The sequence below is a fragment of the Zonotrichia leucophrys genome, chromosome 12 (assembly GCF_028769735.1).
Source record: "Zonotrichia leucophrys gambelii isolate GWCS_2022_RI chromosome 12, RI_Zleu_2.0, whole genome shotgun sequence".
Taxonomy (NCBI): domain Eukaryota; kingdom Metazoa; phylum Chordata; class Aves; order Passeriformes; family Passerellidae; genus Zonotrichia; species Zonotrichia leucophrys.
In genome coordinates this window covers 8,869,393-8,886,471 of record NC_088182.1, presented here as the reverse complement: position 1 = coordinate 8,886,471, position 17,079 = coordinate 8,869,393, and the positions used below count along the sequence as shown (strand labels likewise).

The 17,079-nt window shown below is 64.5% G+C and overlaps 3 protein-coding genes across 5 annotated transcripts; all 3 read left to right on the top strand.

The window, feature by feature from the left end:
* The first annotated feature begins 751 nt into the window (after positions 1–751).
* On the top strand, positions 752–6,559 carry SLC6A8 (solute carrier family 6 member 8). Of its 3 annotated transcripts, none has more exons than XM_064723704.1 (14): positions 752–1,024; positions 1,300–1,515; positions 1,866–1,997; positions 2,584–2,857; positions 2,935–3,067; positions 3,315–3,449; positions 3,541–3,644; positions 3,748–3,872; positions 3,952–4,064; positions 4,144–4,281; positions 4,591–4,693; positions 4,782–4,882; positions 5,067–5,237; positions 6,047–6,559. In XM_064723704.1, exons 1-14 carry the CDS (start codon positions 919–921, stop codon positions 6,176–6,178), a joined length of 1,983 nt encoding a protein of 660 aa, XP_064579774.1. In that variant the 5' UTR covers positions 752–918; the 3' UTR covers positions 6,179–6,559. The 3 variants fall into 3 exon arrangements, with proteins under 3 accessions (XP_064579774.1, XP_064579773.1, XP_064579775.1); XM_064723703.1 differs by having other exon boundaries at positions 1,297–1,515; XM_064723705.1 differs by having other exon boundaries at positions 757–1,024; positions 1,393–1,515.
* A 1,433-nt stretch (positions 6,560–7,992) lies between these two features.
* Positions 7,993–9,051, top strand: LOC135453403 (epidermal differentiation-specific protein-like). The gene has a single exon (XM_064724426.1). It carries the CDS (start codon positions 7,993–7,995, stop codon positions 9,049–9,051), a length of 1,059 nt encoding a protein of 352 aa, XP_064580496.1.
* A 1,035-nt stretch (positions 9,052–10,086) lies between these two features.
* QARS1 (glutaminyl-tRNA synthetase 1) lies at positions 10,087–16,219 on the top strand. Its single transcript, XM_064724382.1, has 24 exons — positions 10,087–10,248; positions 10,547–10,694; positions 10,774–10,883; positions 10,990–11,065; positions 11,343–11,407; positions 11,615–11,668; positions 11,866–11,923; positions 12,023–12,094; positions 12,263–12,348; positions 12,565–12,651; positions 12,746–12,845; positions 12,966–13,044; positions 13,165–13,273; positions 13,355–13,485; positions 13,611–13,703; positions 13,832–13,969; positions 14,043–14,130; positions 14,208–14,351; positions 14,423–14,527; positions 14,895–14,987; positions 15,205–15,332; positions 15,525–15,591; positions 15,803–15,928; positions 16,031–16,219. The coding sequence occupies exons 1-24, from the start codon at positions 10,102–10,104 to the stop codon at positions 16,079–16,081; spliced, it is 2,355 nt and encodes a 784-aa protein (XP_064580452.1). The 5' UTR covers positions 10,087–10,101; the 3' UTR covers positions 16,082–16,219.
* Positions 16,220–17,079: the final 860 nt, after the last annotated feature.

The following is a 17,079-nucleotide window of genomic DNA, read 5'->3' as shown; positions in this document are numbered from 1 at the left end:
CTCTGAACTCCACTCGTCTCTGCTGCCTGCTGTCCCTTGGGACCCTCTGCCCCCTGGTGAGTCAGGGCACCATGTCCCCGGTGTGCTGACAGGACCCCCAGCACTCTGCTGCCACGGGTGCCCTCGTGCTCCAGTGTTCCCTGGTGTGACTTGGTGCTCGCTATCCCCTAATATCCCTCAGGGACCGGTGCCATTGCTGTGCACTCCACAGCAGCGGCAGGGGACACAGTATTCCCTGGTGCCTGCTGCCTCGTGTGCTCTGCTGCTGGCTGCTCCCTGATGTCTCGTGTCCCCTGTGCAAATCCCGCCGCTTTAGTGCCCCGTGTCTTCTCCTGTGCCCTGGTGCTCGTGGGATGAGCCCTGCAAGTCCCGGAGTTTCAGTGCCTGTTGTGCGCTGAAGTGCCTCGTTCCCGCTGCCTGTCTTGTCACCTGCTGTCCCTAGCGCTCCGCTCCCTGGTGTCCCCGGGCGTGCCCTACTGCCTTGTGTCCCTCGCGCCCGGTATCCCCCGTTACCAACGCCGCCCCTCGCTGTCCGTAGTGCTCGGAATCCCGCCGGCTGTGCCTCGTCCCCCCGTGCCCCCCGCCTCGCCCCGCGGCCGGTGCCAGTGCGTCGGAACTGCAAGTCCCGTCAAGCCGCGGGCGGGTGGCGCGGCCAATGGGGCTCGGGGGGCGGTGCGGCCGGTCGCTGCCTCCGCCGCCGCCCGGTGCCGCGGCGCAGAGAGCCCCGGAGCGGCCGCGCGGCGCCGGCCCCGCAGCCCGGCTCTGAGCCGCCCGCCCGGCCCGGCCCGCCCCGCCGCGCCCCGCCGCCCTCAATGAGGTTCTTCCGACTCACCTTCAAGTGCTTCGTGGATTGCTTCTGAGCCCCCCTCGGCCACGGAGCCGCCCCCGACCCGCCCCCGCTCCCCGGCCCCCCGCGACATGCCCCCCGTCCCCACCGACACGGCCGCCCCGCAGCCGCCCGACGCCCCGCGACGCGACGCCGCCGCCGCCACAGCCGCGGCCGCCGCTGCCCCGGCGGGCTCCGGTAAGCGGGGAGCGCCGGGGAGGGATGAGCTTGGGGAGGGGGAGAGGGGGGCCCACGGCCACGCGCGACCGCGGCGCGCCCCCTCCCGCCGCCGCGGGGTGAGTCACCGCTCTGCATTGTGACGTCACGCGCCGGCCTGACATCTGACGTCACGCCCCTACGCGCGGAGAGGGGCGCGCGGGGGGGGGGAGGTGCTTCCCCCCCCCCCCCCGGCGCCCCCACGGGCGCGCGTGACGGCGGCGTGGGCATCCCCACAACCCCCGTCTCGGCAGAAGGCCCCGGCGGGGCGGAGGGCACAGAGCCCCCCACGGCGGGCGAGGAGCGAACAGTGACGGCACCACTGGTGCGACCCCCTGGTCCCCCCAAAGAGGCCGCCCCCGAACGGGAGACATGGACCCGGCAGATGGATTTCATCATGTCCTGCGTGGGCTTCGCCGTGGGGCTGGGCAACGTCTGGCGCTTCCCCTACCTGTGCTACAAGAACGGCGGAGGTGAGCCTCGTGCTCGCCCCACGCCGCGGGGGTGCGTCCCGCGGCGCGGGGGGCACCCCCTTCCCGCCCCGGAGTGTGTGCCTGGGGCTCGCCGCACGCTGGGTCAGCTCGCCCTGCGCCTTCCAGGGGCTCCCGGGCCAGCCCGCGGTGTTCCGGAGTCACTCTCGGGGCGGGGGGTCGTGGGAGCCCCCCAGTACCTGCCCGTGCTGACCTACATCGCGGCGAGGGGAGGGCGCGGAGGCGCCTTTGCCATTCGCTGCGTCCGGACGGGCGGCGCGGGAAGGGGGGGAGCGAAAGGGGGGGCCGGGGGGACGGCGGCGGCTGAGCCGGCCCCCTGCCCCCGGCCCCAGGCGTCTTCCTCATCCCCTACCTGCTCATCGTCTTCGTGGGCGGCATCCCCATCTTCTTCTTGGAGGTGGCTCTGGGACAGTTCATGAAGCAGGGGGGCATCGCCGCCTGGAACATCGCCCCTCTCTTCAAGGGTAACGCCGCGCCCTGCCCGCGCCCTGCCTGCACCCTTTCCGCGGCCCCTGCACCCTGGCCAGGGCCCCCGGCACCCTGTCTGCACCCTGACTGTGCCAGGCTGCACGCAGCCTGCTGGGGCTGGCAGCACCCTGCCCACGCCCTGCCTGCTCCCCTGCACCTTGCCCGCGTCCCACTGCCGCCCTTTGCCGCGGCCAAGGATGGCAGCTGCCTGCACCTGTGCCCCGTGGCGCCCCGTGCTGCCCTGCCTGCCTTGCCTGCCCCTGTGGCTCCCTGCCTCCATGCTGCTGGGTCCCGGGCAGCTGCTGGATCCCCAGCTCCAGAGGTATCTTGCCGGCTCCCCCCTGGTCCTGTGCCATGCTGCCAGCTGTCCCCACCCTGTCGCGTCCTGCCTGGGGCTGCCAGCTTCCCCGTCCCATTCCCACCAGCTCTCTCCTGTCCTGTCCAGGACTGCCAGCTTTCCCTGTCCTGTCCCTGTCAGTTCTCCTGTGTCCTCCCCCATCCCTACAACACCCCGTATCCCACTCCATGCTGGCTGCCAGATGCCCACAGGTGCCTGTGGGCTCTGATCCCCCCGTGCCACAGGTTTAGGCCTGGCCTCTATGGTGATCGTCTTCTTCTGCAACTCCTACTACATCATGATCTTGGTGTGGGGGCTCTTTTACCTGGTGCATTCACTGACGGACACCCTGCCCTGGGCCACCTGTGGCCATTCCTGGAACACGGAGCAGTGCACGGAGCTCTTCAACCTGGACCTGTGCCAAAATGTCAGCATTAACACCACTGCCAGCACTTGGACCTCCAACTTCAGCTGCACCAACATGACCAACAAGCGCTCACCTGTCATTGAGTTTTGGGAGTGAGTGTGGGAGCCAGGAGGGTGTTGTCTGGGGCTGGGAGTGTCATGCTGGTGCTCAGCACAGCCCCACTCTGCAGGAACAAGGTGCTGCGTCTCTCTGGGGGACTCAGCGAGCCGGGGGAGATGAACTGGGAGATGATCCTCTGCTTGCTTACCACCTGGGTGATTGTCTACTTCTGCATCTGGAAGGGTGTCAAGTCGACTGGGAAGGTAATGCTGGCAGGGGGAACGTGCGTCAGGGCCACTGGCATGAGAGAAGACTGCATCACGTGGCACTGTTGGCTCCTGCCCCCCTGTGCCACAGCCCACAGGGGTGGGAGGCCCGTGTCCCACGTGTGTCCGGGAGGTGCTTCCAGCTGCTGGGGACATTCCCAAGCTCTGGTCCTGCTGGGACACCTGTGGCACGTGACAGAGAGCCCTGTTCTGGGGGGTCTCATGGCCACCCACTGCTCTTCAGATTGTCTACTTCACGGCGCTCTTCCCGTATGTGGTCCTCATCCTCCTGCTGGTCCACGGAGTGACACTGCCTGGCGCGCTGGGTGGCATCATCTACTACCTGAAACCTGACTGGTCCAAGCTGGTTGAGGCACAGGTGAGGGCACTGGGGAGAGCAGCAGAGAGCTGGGTGCTAGACAACGCCCTGGCACCCCCATCACCCCGTGGCATCCTCCCTCACACCCCAGGTCTGGATTGATGCTGGCACCCAGGTGTTCTTCTCCTACGCCATCGGGCTGGGCGCCCTGACCGCACTGGGCAGCTACAACCGCTTCCACAACAACTGCTACAGGTAGGGCTGTGCCAGCTGCAGGCAGGCCCCCCAGTGTGCCCCAGTGACCCCCTGGTGTGTCCCCCAGTGCCCCCCAGCACTTCCTTAGATGCTGTGCCCACAGGGATGCCTACATCCTGGCTGTGATCAACAGCTGCACCAGCTTCTTTGCCGGCTTTGTTGTCTTCTCTGTGCTCGGCTTCATGGCCTCTGAGCAGGGCGTGGACATCTCCAAGGTGGCCGAGTCTGGTAAGTGATGGATGCTGGGTGCCAACGGTGTCTTCTGTGTCACCCCTTGAGTGGAATCTCTGACCCCACTCTCCTGCAGGTCCCGGGCTGGCTTTCATCGCCTACCCCAAAGCTGTGACGCTGATGCCCTTGTCCCCGCTGTGGGCCACGCTCTTTTTCATCATGCTTCTCGTGCTGGGGCTGGACAGCCAGGTGCTGTGGCAACCGGGGAGATGGGGAACGGGGAGAGGATGGGTGGCACATCCCCACTGAGCTCTGCTTTGTGCCACAGTTTGTCGGTGTGGAGGGTTTCATCACGGGCATCCTGGACCTGTTCCCCCAGCCGGGGGCTGGCTCTCTGCGCCGTGAGCTCACCGCTGCGCTCTGCTGCATCATCTGCTTTCTCATTGACCTCTCCATGGTCACACAGGTGGGGGACACAGCAGGGACACTGACGGCCAGCCCCACACTGGCCACCTGTGGCTGTTCCTGAGGCATCATCTCCCATGAGATGCCACTGTGGGGCGGGAGCTCACTGGGCTGCTGCCCTCGTGTCAGTGGAGCTGCCTATGGCATGGGGGTCTCTGTGGCGTAGGGGTGCTGTGGGAGCAGGGTGCCCATGGCATGCAGGGTGTTCATGCCAGGTGGGGTACTGGTGCTGGCAAGGCTATGACTTGCCAGTGTGGCAGCGAGCGGGACAGCCAGCACAACGCTGGTGACACGGGCACCTTCCTGGCAGGGCGGCATGTACGTATTCCAGCTCTTTGACAACTACTCGGCCAGCGGGATCACGTTGCTGTGGCAGGCTTTCTGGGAGTGCGTGGTCATTGCCTGGGTCTATGGTGAGGCCAGGGGGACACGGGGAGGGGGACATAAGGGAGGACACGAGGTGGGACACAAGCGCCCCAGCTGACGCCCTCCTCCCCACAGGTGCCGACCGCTTCATGGACGATGTGGCCCGTATGATCGGCTACCGGCCCTTGCCCGTCATGAAGTGGTGCTGGGCTGTGGTGACACCGCTGGTCTGCGTGGTGAGCGAGGCCACAGCCCGTGGGGACACGCGTGTGCCGCCGCCCCGCGCTGCGCCGCGGGCACGGAGCGCCCCCCGGCGGCCGCTGCCGGCACACGCGTGTCGCTGCCGTGGGGCGAGCGCGGCTCGGGGGCTCGGCCGTGACCGCGTCGGGGTGGGGACCTCACCTCCCTCTCTCCACCCAGGGCGTCTTTGTGTTCCACGTGGTGAACTACAAGCCGCTGACATACAATAAGACATACGTGTACCCGTGGTGGGGGGAAGCCATCGGCTGGGTCCTGGCACTCTCCTCCATGCTCTGCATCCCCTGCACTGTTATCTACAAGCTCCTGCGCTGCAAAGGCTCCTTGCGCGAGGTGAGGGCAGTGCAGCGGGATCACTCCTGCCTCTGTCCCCACCCCATTCTCAGCCATGGTTGTCCCCTTCATAGTGCTGTCCATGGCCTAGTCTCGGCCCCAGTCAAATTCCATCATCCACATCGCCGTCTCAGTCCCATCCACCACCAGATCCCATCCCTGTCTTTATCACTGTCTGATTCCCGTTCAAATCCCACCACTATCCACATTGCCATCACAGTCCTATCCATAGCCAGGTCTCATCCGTTGTCATCATTGTCTTATTCCCATCCAAATCATGTGCCTGTCCCCAGTGTCTCACTCCCACCCAAATCCCATCCCTGTCCCCATTGCTGTCGTATTCCCAGTCTTACCTGATTCCCACCGATGGTTACATCACTGTCTCAGTCCTATCCCTATCCCTGTTGCAGCTAGATCCTGGCACATCCCCATCAGTGTCTCCTTACAATTCCTGTCCTTCTCTCAATCTCATTTAGTCCTTTTCCCATCCTAGACTCGCCCCGTCCAAATCCTCTTCCTGCCTTCATTGCTCTCACTCCTATCAGATTCCTATCCTCGCTGCTGTCTCACTCCCAGCCTCACCCAAACTCCATCCTTGCTGACATCACTGTCGTAATCCTGTCAGTCTCAGTGCCATCCCTGTCCCTGCGCAATCTCTGTCCCTTTCTCAATCCCATTTCAATCCATTTCCTGTCCCAGTCTCACCTCTACCCCCACCCAAATCCCATCCCTTTCCTCTCCCTGTGCATTGCTGGGTCCCGGCAGTCCCAGTGCTGTTGTCCCTGGGCGCTGACGCGATGTCCCCACAGCGCTGGCAGCTCCTGACCACTCCAATCTGGGGCCAACACCACCTGGAGTACCTGACGCCAGAGGCAGAAGCCAAGCTGCTGGCCCCAGAGCCCCCCAAGGAGAAGGCGACGCTCTTCGAGACTGTGATCTGAGCGTGGGGAGGGTCGCGCTGCTCCCGCCCGCCATAGCAATAATGCCAGCACCGCCTCCCACCCACCCACGCTGCCCCGTGCCCCCCGCGCCGCCCCGGCCGCCGGCCTCGCTCAGGGGGAGAACGCAGCGAGCTGGGGGGTGCTGGGGGCCACGGAGCCAGGGCAGCCACGGGGCACAGGAGGGGTCCCCGGCGCGGGGGAGCGCGGCAGCCCGGGGGAACGGCAGGGAGGCCACCGGCTGGGGGAGCGAGAGGGACAGCCCTTCCCTGGCCCCTGCCCGCGGCCCCCATGGCCCCCCACTCACTAACTGCTTCCCGTAGCGTTTGTCTGGTGTAACCCCAACCGCCCCGACATCTGGCAATAAACTGGGAGACCCTGGCAGTCCTGGCACTGCAGGCGGGGGAAGTGGGGCACCAGCAGCGGACAATGAAGGGCAAGGTGTGGGGTGGCACTGGCCTTTGGGGGACAGAGGTTTGAAGGGAATAGGGTTCAACAATTCAGGGATGCCTGGGTTCCTCTTTTGGGTGACTTGTGGGGTACAGGCTGTTGGAGCAATGGGGTCTCCATTCTTCTCCACCACAGGATGTGGGTGCCTGCAGGCTGTACCAAAGCCTGGTGGGACCAGGGGACCCCATGCAGCCAAGGGCTGGCCTTGCTAATCAGCTCCAAGAGGCAGATTTTAGCCCAGAGGCTTTGAGGGTTTTGACTGTCCCCAGGGGGTGGGTCAGGATCCAGCTGTACCCCACTGGAAACTTCGTATCAGCCTTGTGCCTCCCCACTTCATGCACTGTGCCTTGGGAAAAACCCTGGGCTGCTGAGGGCTGTGTGGACAAGTGGATGAGGCAGCCTCTGGGCATGTAGCCAGAAGTCAAAGGCTTAACCTTGCCCCAGAAGCTGTGAGCTGCCTGAGCCCTGTTTCAGCAGGGTGCCAGCTAGGCAGTGCACGTGCCCTGTGCCCCACAGCAGTAGCTCCTGGGGAGGCCAGCTCCAGTTCATGCCGTGGCAACCTGCGTGGAGCCCGGAGGAAACCACCAGCATGCTGTGCTTGGAGTGGCTGCCTGCCAATGCCTCGGTTTGATGTCAGTGTCCTGCTGTGCCCAGCATCCCACCCCAGCAGTGCCTTGGGCACCCCGTGAAGTGACAAGGGGGAAGAAGCGTTCCCATCTGCCCCAGCCATCCTCAGAGACTGGGCTGGAGCAGTGCCACCATGCCAGGTGTCCATATCCAATTGCTGGGATCACCAGGGTTCCAGAGGCTCTTGTTTTGGGGCGCTGGCTTGCCCCACCACGATGCCCTCTCACCCTGGTGGGGTGAGCCAGCAGTTCCTGCCCCACCGGCGATGCACACTGTAATTAGCGCGGGCAGGGCGGAAGCATCACTGATAATTGGCGGTGACTCTTCAGCAGGAGCCTCACGTGCCTGGGGCATGGCAGGACTTTCCGGCAGGGCTGGTCTGTGGGACCAGCTGGCATCCCGGTGTGCGGGGCCTGGCTGACTCCCCAGCACCAAGTGGGGACAAGGGCTGGGCTCGGGGTGCGGGGGCGAGCGTTGTCATCGCCTTTGCTTCGTGCTGCAGCACGCCCTGGTCCCACCACCCCTTCCTAAAAGGCACAGCTGCAGGGTGCTGCCAGCACAGACGGTGAGAGCACGGGGCCCAGGCAGCAGGTGGGCAAAGGAAAGGCAGAGGACAAGAGTTAAAGGGGTGCCGAGGTTTGCCTTTGCTTGCTGGGCTTTCCTCAGGGGTCTCCTGTAGCCCCCCGTGAGCCCAGAGGAGGGGACGTGGCCCCTGTTGTGCCCGGGCAGGGGCGGGCACCATGAACCGGATCACAGTGTACGAGCGCGCCAACTTCGAGGGGCTGAGCCGAGAGTTCACCTGCGACGTGCCTGACCTGCACGAGCTGGATTTTGGGGACTGCATCGCCTCCCTGAAAGTGGAGGGGCAGCCATGGATTGCCTACACGGACCCCAAGTACGAGGGGGAGTCGTACGTCTTCGAGGAGGGCGAGTACCCCTCTGTGGATCGGCCCAACAGCTTCTCAGCACTGCGCCTCGTGCACCACGACCTGGGGGACCCCCAGATCACCCTCTACGAGCACCCCAACTTCCAAGGCGCCTGCAAGGTGGTGACAGAGGAGACCAACTTGGCGTATGGGTACTTCAACGACCGGGTGGCCTCGCACACGGTGCAGCGAGGGGTCTGGCTGCTCTACCAGCACCCCGGCCGGGGCGGCTGGCACTGCCTGGCGTGGCCCGGCGAGCACCTCGCCGACTACAAACTGGAGCTGAACTTCCAGTCTCGGCTGTCCCACCTGCGCCCGCTACGGCCTGGGCGGCCCCTGGTCTCGGCGCGTCTCCTCTGGGAACAGAAGCGGGTGGAGGAGGAGCGGGAGGTGCTGGTGGATGAGATTGAGGGGGTGAACGAGACCGAGTCGGAGCAGGCGCTGGCGGCCAGCAGCAGCCGGGAGTACGGCACCACACTCTGGCAGAGCTTCAACTTCAGCAATGCCACCAGCCTCAAAGCCGGGCTCTCCTTCACGCTGACCGTGGAAGCCTCCAACATCTTTACGGTGCAGAAAGGGCGCAGCGAAAGCAGCACTCGCCGGCAGCGCGTGGAGGTGCAGCTGCCGGCCAAGATCCCCCCGCGCACCGCGCTCAGCATCCAAGTGCTTCGGAAGGAGGTGACGCTCTCCGTGCCGGTGCTGCTCACCATCACCCAGAATGAGAGCGTGCGCACCGAGATGGGCGAGTACCGCAGCGTCTCAGGTACCAATGTCAGTGCCCGCTATAGCTTAAAGCCACTGCCAGCTACGGGCAGGGAGCAGGCGGCCACCAAGGGGACAGACACAGTGCCTGGCACCAGGATGGAACTATAGCTCTGTGCCGGTGCTCAGCCATGGCTGTCCCCTCCGTGGTGTGGGACTCACTGTGACACCAGCGTTGACTCCAGCACCCACCCATGGAGGAGCCAGGACCTGCCTTGTCTGGTTGTGTCCGGTGGCTCTGGCTGGCAGGACCTGCTAGTGCCTCCTCCCACCCCGTATTTCCAATAAACCTCCTTCCACAACCACTCGAGTCTGCTGCTACTCGGGCTGAGGTGGGATGGGACACTGGGCTAAGGGGGTACTGAGCTAAGAGTGCCAAGCTGAGGGGGGATATCGGGTTGGAGCAGGGACTCCCGGGGAGAGGCAGAAAACGTGGGGTTGTGGAGGACACCCGGGGGCACCGGGCCGGAAGAGCTGGAGAATACCGGACTGGGGAAGCTGGTGGGGCAAAGGGAGAGCTGGGGACACCAGACTGGACAAGACATCAGATGGGGCGAGGGCGGGGTGGAGGACACTGGGCTGAGGCAGCCAAAGTTCCACCGGTCTAGGGAAGCCTGGGAACACTGGGATGAGGGGTGTACTAGGGCAGCGAGGGGGACAGGGGAGATGGGAAGAGTGCGGACACTGGGTTGGCAGGGCCAAATGACCACGCACGATCCGGGGGAGCCGGGGACGCCGAGTCAACCTGGCCCCGCGTACACCGTGCTGAAGCCGCCACAGCGACGCGCTCTCCACCGCAGGACCTTGGGCATGTGCATCCCCAGGGGCTCGCTGCAGGGCCCGCGCCCGTCGGGGCAGGCAGAGACGCACAGGGCACACCGGAGGCGCGGGCAGCAGCCGCGGGGCACCGAGCGCCGGGAGCGGGGGCGCCGGGCGGGATCGGAGCCCGCCCCGCCCCGGGCCCGCCTCCAGCCCCGCCCCCCACGTGGCCGCCGCCGCTGCCGGTCTCTTTAAATGATGCAACAGCCCGCGCGCTGAGCCCGCCTCCCGCGCTCCCATTGGCCCAGCCCGCGCCGGTTTCCCGCCTGCCATTGGCCGGCACGGAGAGCTCTCGCTGCCGGTTGGCTGGGCACGGCCCCGCCCCCGGGTGGAGGCGGCAGCATGGCGGCGGCGGCGGCAGCGATGGCGGCGGAGGAAGCGGAGGAGGCGCTGGGGCTGTTCACGGGCATCGGCCTCAGCGAGGCCAAGGCGCGGGAGACGCTGCGCAACGGGGCACTCAGCGCGCTGCTGCGCCGGGCTGTGCTGCAGGTGCGTCCGCCGCGGGTCTGCACCCTAGTCCCCAGTCCTCCCCGATGTCACCTGGGGACCCGGCCACCCTGGGAACTCGGTACTCTGGTATCGGTGTCACTCGGTAACCCGATCTCCGGTGTCACCCGGGTACATTGGCACCGTGATCCCGCTGTCACCCCCCTCGACCTCATCCTTGCCGGGACACCCCAGCCTCCCGGCCCTTGGCACTCCCCTGTCCCGCTCTGCCCCCCGGTGCCGCCGGTTCGCCGGGGCTCGGGCCCCCGTCCTGTCCTGACGCTCTCCGGGGTGGTGACAGGCTCGGAGCGCGCTGGGCCCGGCGCTGGACAAGGCCACCGGGACACTTCTGTACAATGCGGCTGCCCGCCTCAAGGACCCGAAACACCTCGGCTTCCTCGTCGGCTACATCGCCCGCAGGGAGATCCTCACCGACCTGCAGCTCAACGGTACCGTGCGGCCCCGGCCCCTGCCCCCGTCCGGCCCCGGCCCCGCGGGCACCGCGCTTCATCCCTGCTCTGTCCCCAGCTGCCCTGGAGTACGTGAGGAGCCACCCCTTGGAGCCCCTGGACGTGGCAGACTTTGAGCGGGCTTGCGGTGTGGGGGTCTGCGTCACCCCCGAGCAGATCGAGGAGGCGGTGAGTGGGGCTGTGACCCTGTGGGGACAGCACAGGGGACGTTGGGCTGGCTCCTGCTGTGCTCCTGCCTGCCTCGCTCACCCCGGGGTCCCTGTGCCACTCCCAGGTGGAGGCTGTGATCAGCAAGCACCGAGCAGAGCTGCTGGCAGAGCGCTACCACTTCAACATGGGGCTGCTGATGGGTGAGTGGTGACACCGGGGCAGCCTCTGCCTGGTGCTGGTGGCCGTCACATCCCTGTGCCTGACTGCCAGTGCCGCTGTGCTCCCCCAAATCCCGAGAGCCAGCCCTTTGCCATGGGGAGATGTCATCCTGCCAGATCCCACACACAAGCAGGGCCATAGCGCCCAGCAGCAGGGACAGCCCTGGGGCAAAGGGTGTGGCATTCTGCATCAGCTCCCTGGGTGAAGCTGCCCCGGGCTTGGGCCCTGCCCCTTGCCCACGGGGTGCCCTGTCTGCAGGGGAGGCACGGAGCCAGCTGCGGTGGGCAGACGGGAAGACCATCAAGAACGAGGTGGACCTGCAGGTGGGTGTGAGGTTACTGTGTCAGGTGCTGCTGTGGTCCCCTGGGTGTGCTGTGACCTGTCAGTCAGTCCCCTAGAGGGCCCAGCCCTGGGGACAGCCTGCCCCACCTAGGTGCAGGCAGGGTGAGCAGAGTGATGACTGCACAGGACACTAGGACACACCTACAGGAGCAGCCTTTTTGACTCCTGACTGTGTCACTCTTCTCCAGGTGCTGCATTTGCTTGGGCCAAAGACAGAAGCTGATCTGGAAAAGAAACCAAAGGTAAGGAGAAGGAGAGGCTGCAGACTTGGATGGTATTTTCTTGCCAAGTGTCCCAGCAGGATCCCAAATAGCAGCTCTGGGCTGAGCTGCCACCATGGGTACAGGTCTAGAGGGAGCTGTGGGGCCAGCAGGCTGGGCCAGGAGGGGAAGGTGTGTGCTGCAGCTGGGCACTCAGCATGCTGTGCTGGTCTCTGCAGGTGGCAAAGGCCCGTCTGGCCCCAGCAGAGAAACAGAAGGTGGCTGTGGTGGAGAATGGTAAGAGACTCTTCCCCAACCCTTCAGTTCCTGCTGGACCTGCTTCCAAGCTGGGCCCTGGGAGCTGTGATCAGGGAGCTCAGCCCCATCTCCCTGCAGGTGACATGGGCACAGAGTCAAAGTCGTTGCTGGAGCAGCTGCGAGGGGAAGCCCTGAAGTTCCACAAGCCAGGTGAGTGCAAGGTGTCACTGCCATATGTGGGGCCACTCCACTGGCTCTGCCTGGTCCCAGCTCTCTGTGCTGCAGAGAACTGGACAGCTCCTGTGTCCTTCCCCCCTGGCTGCTGGGCCTTGGCATGGTTAGGGCATTGCTGCAGCCCTGAGCATCCTCTACCTGCAGGAGAGAACTACAAGACTGAGGGCTATGTGGTGACGCCCAACACGATGGCCCTGCTGAAGCAGCACCTGGCAATCACGGGTGGGCAGGTGAGGCCATATCCCACAGCCCAGCGGTTCCATGTGACAGTGACACCCCACAGGGGTGGGTGGGGAACACACCGCTCACAGGGGCACAGCAGAGGCAGCACCCACACAGCACAGGGTGCTCTGCAGGATTGCCAGGGGCTCATGGCAGTGTTACTGCTGTCAGGGAAGGTAAAAATCTCCTCCTGAAGGAGAGAGGTGTCCCCTTTGCCTCTTCAGGTACGGACACGCTTCCCTCCTGAGCCTAACGGGATCCTGCACATTGGCCATGCCAAGGCCATCAACTTCAACTTTGGCTATGCCAAGGTAAAAAGCACCAAGCCATCCTGGCCCTGCCTTTCCCTGCTGCTTGGCTGCTGGTCCCTCAGGGAGCAACTGCTCATTGTCTCTTCATCCCCAGGCCAATGGTGGCGTGTGCTTCTTGCGCTATGACGACACCAACCCCGAGAAGGAGGAGGAGAAATACTTCACAGCCATCCGGGAGATGGTGGAGTGGCTGGGTAAGGCTCAGGATGGGCAGGGCAGGATCAAGCCAAGTGCCAGGGACACCCCTGCATTCAGGTCTTGCTGCTGGACCTTTGGGGTTCCTCCAACCTGCTCCATTTCACCCATCCCCACAGGCTACCAGCCTTATGCAGTGACACATGCGTCGGATTACTTTGACCAGCTCTACACCTGGGCCCTGGAGCTCATCCGCAGGTGAGCATGTGGGGCAGTAGGAATGTGCCAAGCTGGTGTTGATATCCTGCACTGGTCAGGGCTCCCCCTTGCCCAGGAGAAGGGTCACTCAGGTCTGGTGATGGCATTTCCTCTCCGTAGGGGTCAGGCATATGTCTGCCATCAGAAGGTTGAGGAGATCAAGGGCCACAACCCACCACCCTCGCCGTGGCGGGACCGGCCTGTGGAAGAATCACTCCTGCTCTTTGAGGTACTCCTAGCTGGGGCAGCTGCTGTGTGCCTGTGGGCTCTGGATCTGTGGCTCAGCTGACAGCTTCCCCTGTCTCCACAGGATATGAGAAAGGGGAAGTTTGGGGAGGGGGAAGCCACGCTGAGGATGAAGCTGGTGATGGAGGATGGGAAGATGGATCCCGTTGCCTACCGTGTCAAGTTCACTCCACACCACCGCACTGGGGACAAGTGGTAGGGAGGGCTGCCATGTCCTGGCACATGTGGTGGGGCTGGATCTGGATTTCCTGGTAGTGAGGAGGTATCAGGAGTGGAGCAGCACCATGCTCTGCCCTGAGCTGACTGCATCTGCCTTGCAGGTGCATCTACCCCACATATGATTACACACACTGCCTCTGCGACTCCATCGAGCACATCACGCACTCCCTCTGCACCAAGGAGTTCCAGGCCAGGTGAGCACCATGCATGGCATGGCCCAGGGCTGAGCTAGACCTGGGAGCAGCACCTGGGGGCTGCCAGAGTGCTGGGGGATAGCGTGTCCATGTGGCTGAGCTGGGCTGTCCCTGCACCTCCCTTGCAGGCGCTCCTCCTACTTCTGGCTGTGCAACGCTCTGGACGTTTACTGCCCCGTGCAGTGGGAATATGGGCGCCTGAACCTGCTCTACACCGTGGTCTCCAAGAGAAAGATCATCCGCCTGGTGGAGACGGGTGCTGTGAGGTAGGAGCAGGGCCAGCTGCTGTGATGGGGCTCACCCACAGCATGCCTGGTTGTCACTCTGGTGTTTCCTCAGGGACTGGGATGACCCACGTCTCTTCACGCTGACGGCCCTGCGCCGGCGAGGCTTCCCCCCCGAGGCCATCAACAACTTCTGTGCACGGGTAGGCTTTGGCTGGGGTGGGACAGGGCAGATGGCTGCATCCCCTGGCCAGCATGGTCACAGCACGCTGTTCCTCAGGTTGGTGTGACAGTGGCCCAGGCGACAATGGAGCCGCATCTGCTGGAGGCTTGTGCACGGGAGGTGCTGAATGAGCAGGCCCCCCGTGCCATGGCAGTCCTGGAGCCCCTCAAAGTCACCATCACCAACTTCCCTGCTCCAAAGGTGAGACTGCCGTGGGCTGTTGTGGGAGTGGGGTTTCTTGAGAGCAGCATTCAAGCCCTCTTTCTCCCCAGGCACTGGAGGTCCTTGTGCCCAACTTCCCAGCCGATGAGAGCCGTGGTTTTCACAAAGTGCCCTTCCACCAGACCGTCTACATTGAGGAGACAGACTTCAGGGAGGTGAGCCAGGCCCACTGGGCTATACTACCCTCACTCCTGGAGCTATAGCTTGTGCAGCAGGAGCCTGGCAGCCCTGGAAATGGTGTTGGTGCTGCACACAGAGGTTATGGGTGGGTGTTGAGCACCGGACTGTGACTCCCAAATGTGGCAGCTCTGATGGGCACTGGGCAAATGCTGCCCTCAGCCTGGCCAGGACATGTCCAGCCAATGGTTCTCAGCCTGGTCTGTCTGTGGGAACATCCCACAGCAACACAGGAGTTCAAACAGCCCTGGGATCACTGATCCCTGGGATGGCAGAGAGACAGGTTAGAAGGGGGGCCTGCTGCCCATGCTGGGACCCCTCATGCAGCCGTGAACTCTCTTACAGGAGGCAGACAAGGGCTACAAGCGCCTGGCACCCGGGCAGCCGGTGGGGCTGCGCCACACTGGCTACGTCATCACCGTCCAGAATGTCATCAAGGTGCGTGACTGTGGGCACTGGTGACATGAGGCTGGGCTGTGCAATGTCATGCTGGCTGCTCTGGACACAGGGAGGGTCAGGCTGCCTGTGTGGCTGCTCTCTGCCTGCCCTGTGCCTCACAGAGGGGAACAAGGTGTCCCCGAGCTGTGGGGCTGGGGGCTCAGCCCTGGGCCTGCCACATGGGATAAGACTGCTTAGCTCGTCTCCTCTTCCTCAGGATGTCAGTGGGCGTGTCATTGAGCTGGAGGTGACCTGCACCAAGTCAGATGTGGCAGAAAAGCCCAAGGCTTTCATCCACTGGGTGTCGGTGCCACTGGCCTGTGAAGTGCGGCTCTACGAGCGGCTGTGAGTATCCCACTGCCAGCCAAGGCCAGCACAAGCTCAGCAGTGCTGGAGCAGCAGCACAGCTGTACAGCAGCAGGCCCTGCTGGGTTCTGCCCAGACCTTTGGTGGGAAAGATGATGCTCTGGGATCCCATGAGTGGCACCCTGTCCCCTCATTTGGCAGCTTTGGGATAAGACTCTTATCTCATGGCAGGTTTTTGCACAAAAATCCTGAGGACCCATCGGAGGTACCTGGTGGCTTTCTGAGTGACCTCAACCCTGTGAGTAGTGGCAGCAGCTGAGGTTATGGGCCTGAGGGGAAGTGGGGACCTCCTGCACCCAGTCCTGAGGCACCCACTTCCATGAACACCCCACCCCTCTTGGGGCAGGCCCTTACTGTGTCTCAAGGGGAAGAGGAGCTGGGGGAAGCTGGGCTGTGCAGAGGACAGAAGTGTAGGGGTGCTGGCTGAGCTGAGCTGTCCCCCCTGCCAGGACTCCCTGCGTGTGGTGCACAATGCCCTGGTCGACAGCTCTGTCCGCTCTGCTCGGCCCTTTGACAAGTTCCAGTTTGAGCGCCTGGGCTACTTCTCTGTGGATCCCGACAGTGAGGAGGGGAAGGTGAGCCCTGTGGGATGGGGGCAGTGAGGCAGCCTGCACACACGTGTGCAAGCACCCCCTGCTCACCATGGGGCTCTGAGCACACCCTGTGTTTCTCCCCAGATGGTGTTCAACCGCACAGTGACTCTCAAGGAGGACCCTGGCAAGGCCTGAGGGATCTGCTGCTGCTACACCACCGTGGTGTGGCTTCCCTGGGGGTCCTTGCACACCCCCAGTGCCACCGTGCCTTGGTGCAGTCCCCTGGGGTGCCCCACAGCATCGCCTCAATAAACGGAGATCCCAGCCCTGTCACTGCACTGTCACTGCCTCCTGTTCTCCTGCTCAGTCTTGGGGTGCTGGGGTGGGGGTGGTCTCCTTTTTGTCCTCCTGATGTGTTGGGGTGTGTGTGTGGGGTGTCTCCCTTGTTTTGGGGGCACAGTCTGCTCCTATCTGCTGTGTAGCACTGCTGTGACCCCACGGGAGCTGCAGCTGCCCCAGCCAGCACCATAAGGTTGGCCTGTTGGGGTGGAAGGGAGAGGTGTCTCCGGGGGTGCAGGCAGGATGGGCGGGTGCAGGGGCTGTGCCGCAGGGCACAGGGGCTGCAGGCGGGTGCGCACGCTGTGTACAAACACCGCCGGAGCGCCCTCCCCCCTTAAGGTGGACTCGAGCGGGGCGCGCCCCGCTCGGCCCCGGACTGGGGTCAGAGCGGTGTGCCGGGGAACGGGTATGAACCCCGTGCCCTGAGCCCCGTGTCTGTGCCCCTGCAGATGAAGCAAGTGCAGGGAGACCCTGCCCAGCCCCACGGGCCACCTTAAGCGGGGCCGGGGCTGGCGAGGCCGCGCCGAGCACATGGGCCCGTTAAAGCAGACCCGGCGCGGTCCCGCGGGGCGTTCTCCGCCTCCATGGGGACGCTTCGCTCCGCGCTGCCGCCCGGGGCAGAGCGCGGCCCCTCCGCTACAGGCCGCGCAGGCCTCGGCGCCCTTCCCGGGGAGCCCGTGCGCCGGGTCCGGCCCCACACGGGCGCGACTCGAAGCCTCGCCCCAGGAGCTTCGTGGGGATGGGGACCGGGCGGCACCCGCATGCCGCGAAGGAGCGGGGCGGCCGCGAGGAGCCTCTCGGCCGGCGTCGCTCCACGGCCACGCGGTGCTGGTGGCATCCCGGGTATCCCTACT

Bases quoted from the DNA above. Each gene is read 5' to 3' on its own strand.
- SLC6A8 (XM_064723703.1), top strand. From the start codon at position 919: ATGCCCCCCGTCCCCACCGACACGGCCGCCCCGCAGCCGCCCGACGCC. The intron at 1,025-1,296 runs GTAAGCGGGGAG...CCGTCTCGGCAG, and splicing joins CGCTGCCCCGGCGGGCTCCG to AAGGCCCCGGCGGGGCGGAG. The intron at 3,873-3,951 runs GTAAGTGATGGA...ACTCTCCTGCAG, and splicing joins CTCCAAGGTGGCCGAGTCTG to GTCCCGGGCTGGCTTTCATC.
- LOC135453403 (XM_064724426.1), top strand. From the start codon at position 7,993: ATGAACCGGATCACAGTGTACGAGCGCGCCAACTTCGAGGGGCTGAGC.
- QARS1 (XM_064724382.1), top strand. From the start codon at position 10,102: ATGGCGGCGGCGGCGGCAGCGATGGCGGCGGAGGAAGCGGAGGAGGCG. The intron at 10,249-10,546 runs GTGCGTCCGCCG...GGGTGGTGACAG, and splicing joins TGCGCCGGGCTGTGCTGCAG to GCTCGGAGCGCGCTGGGCCC. The intron at 11,669-11,865 runs GTAAGGAGAAGG...TGGTCTCTGCAG, and splicing joins ATCTGGAAAAGAAACCAAAG to GTGGCAAAGGCCCGTCTGGC.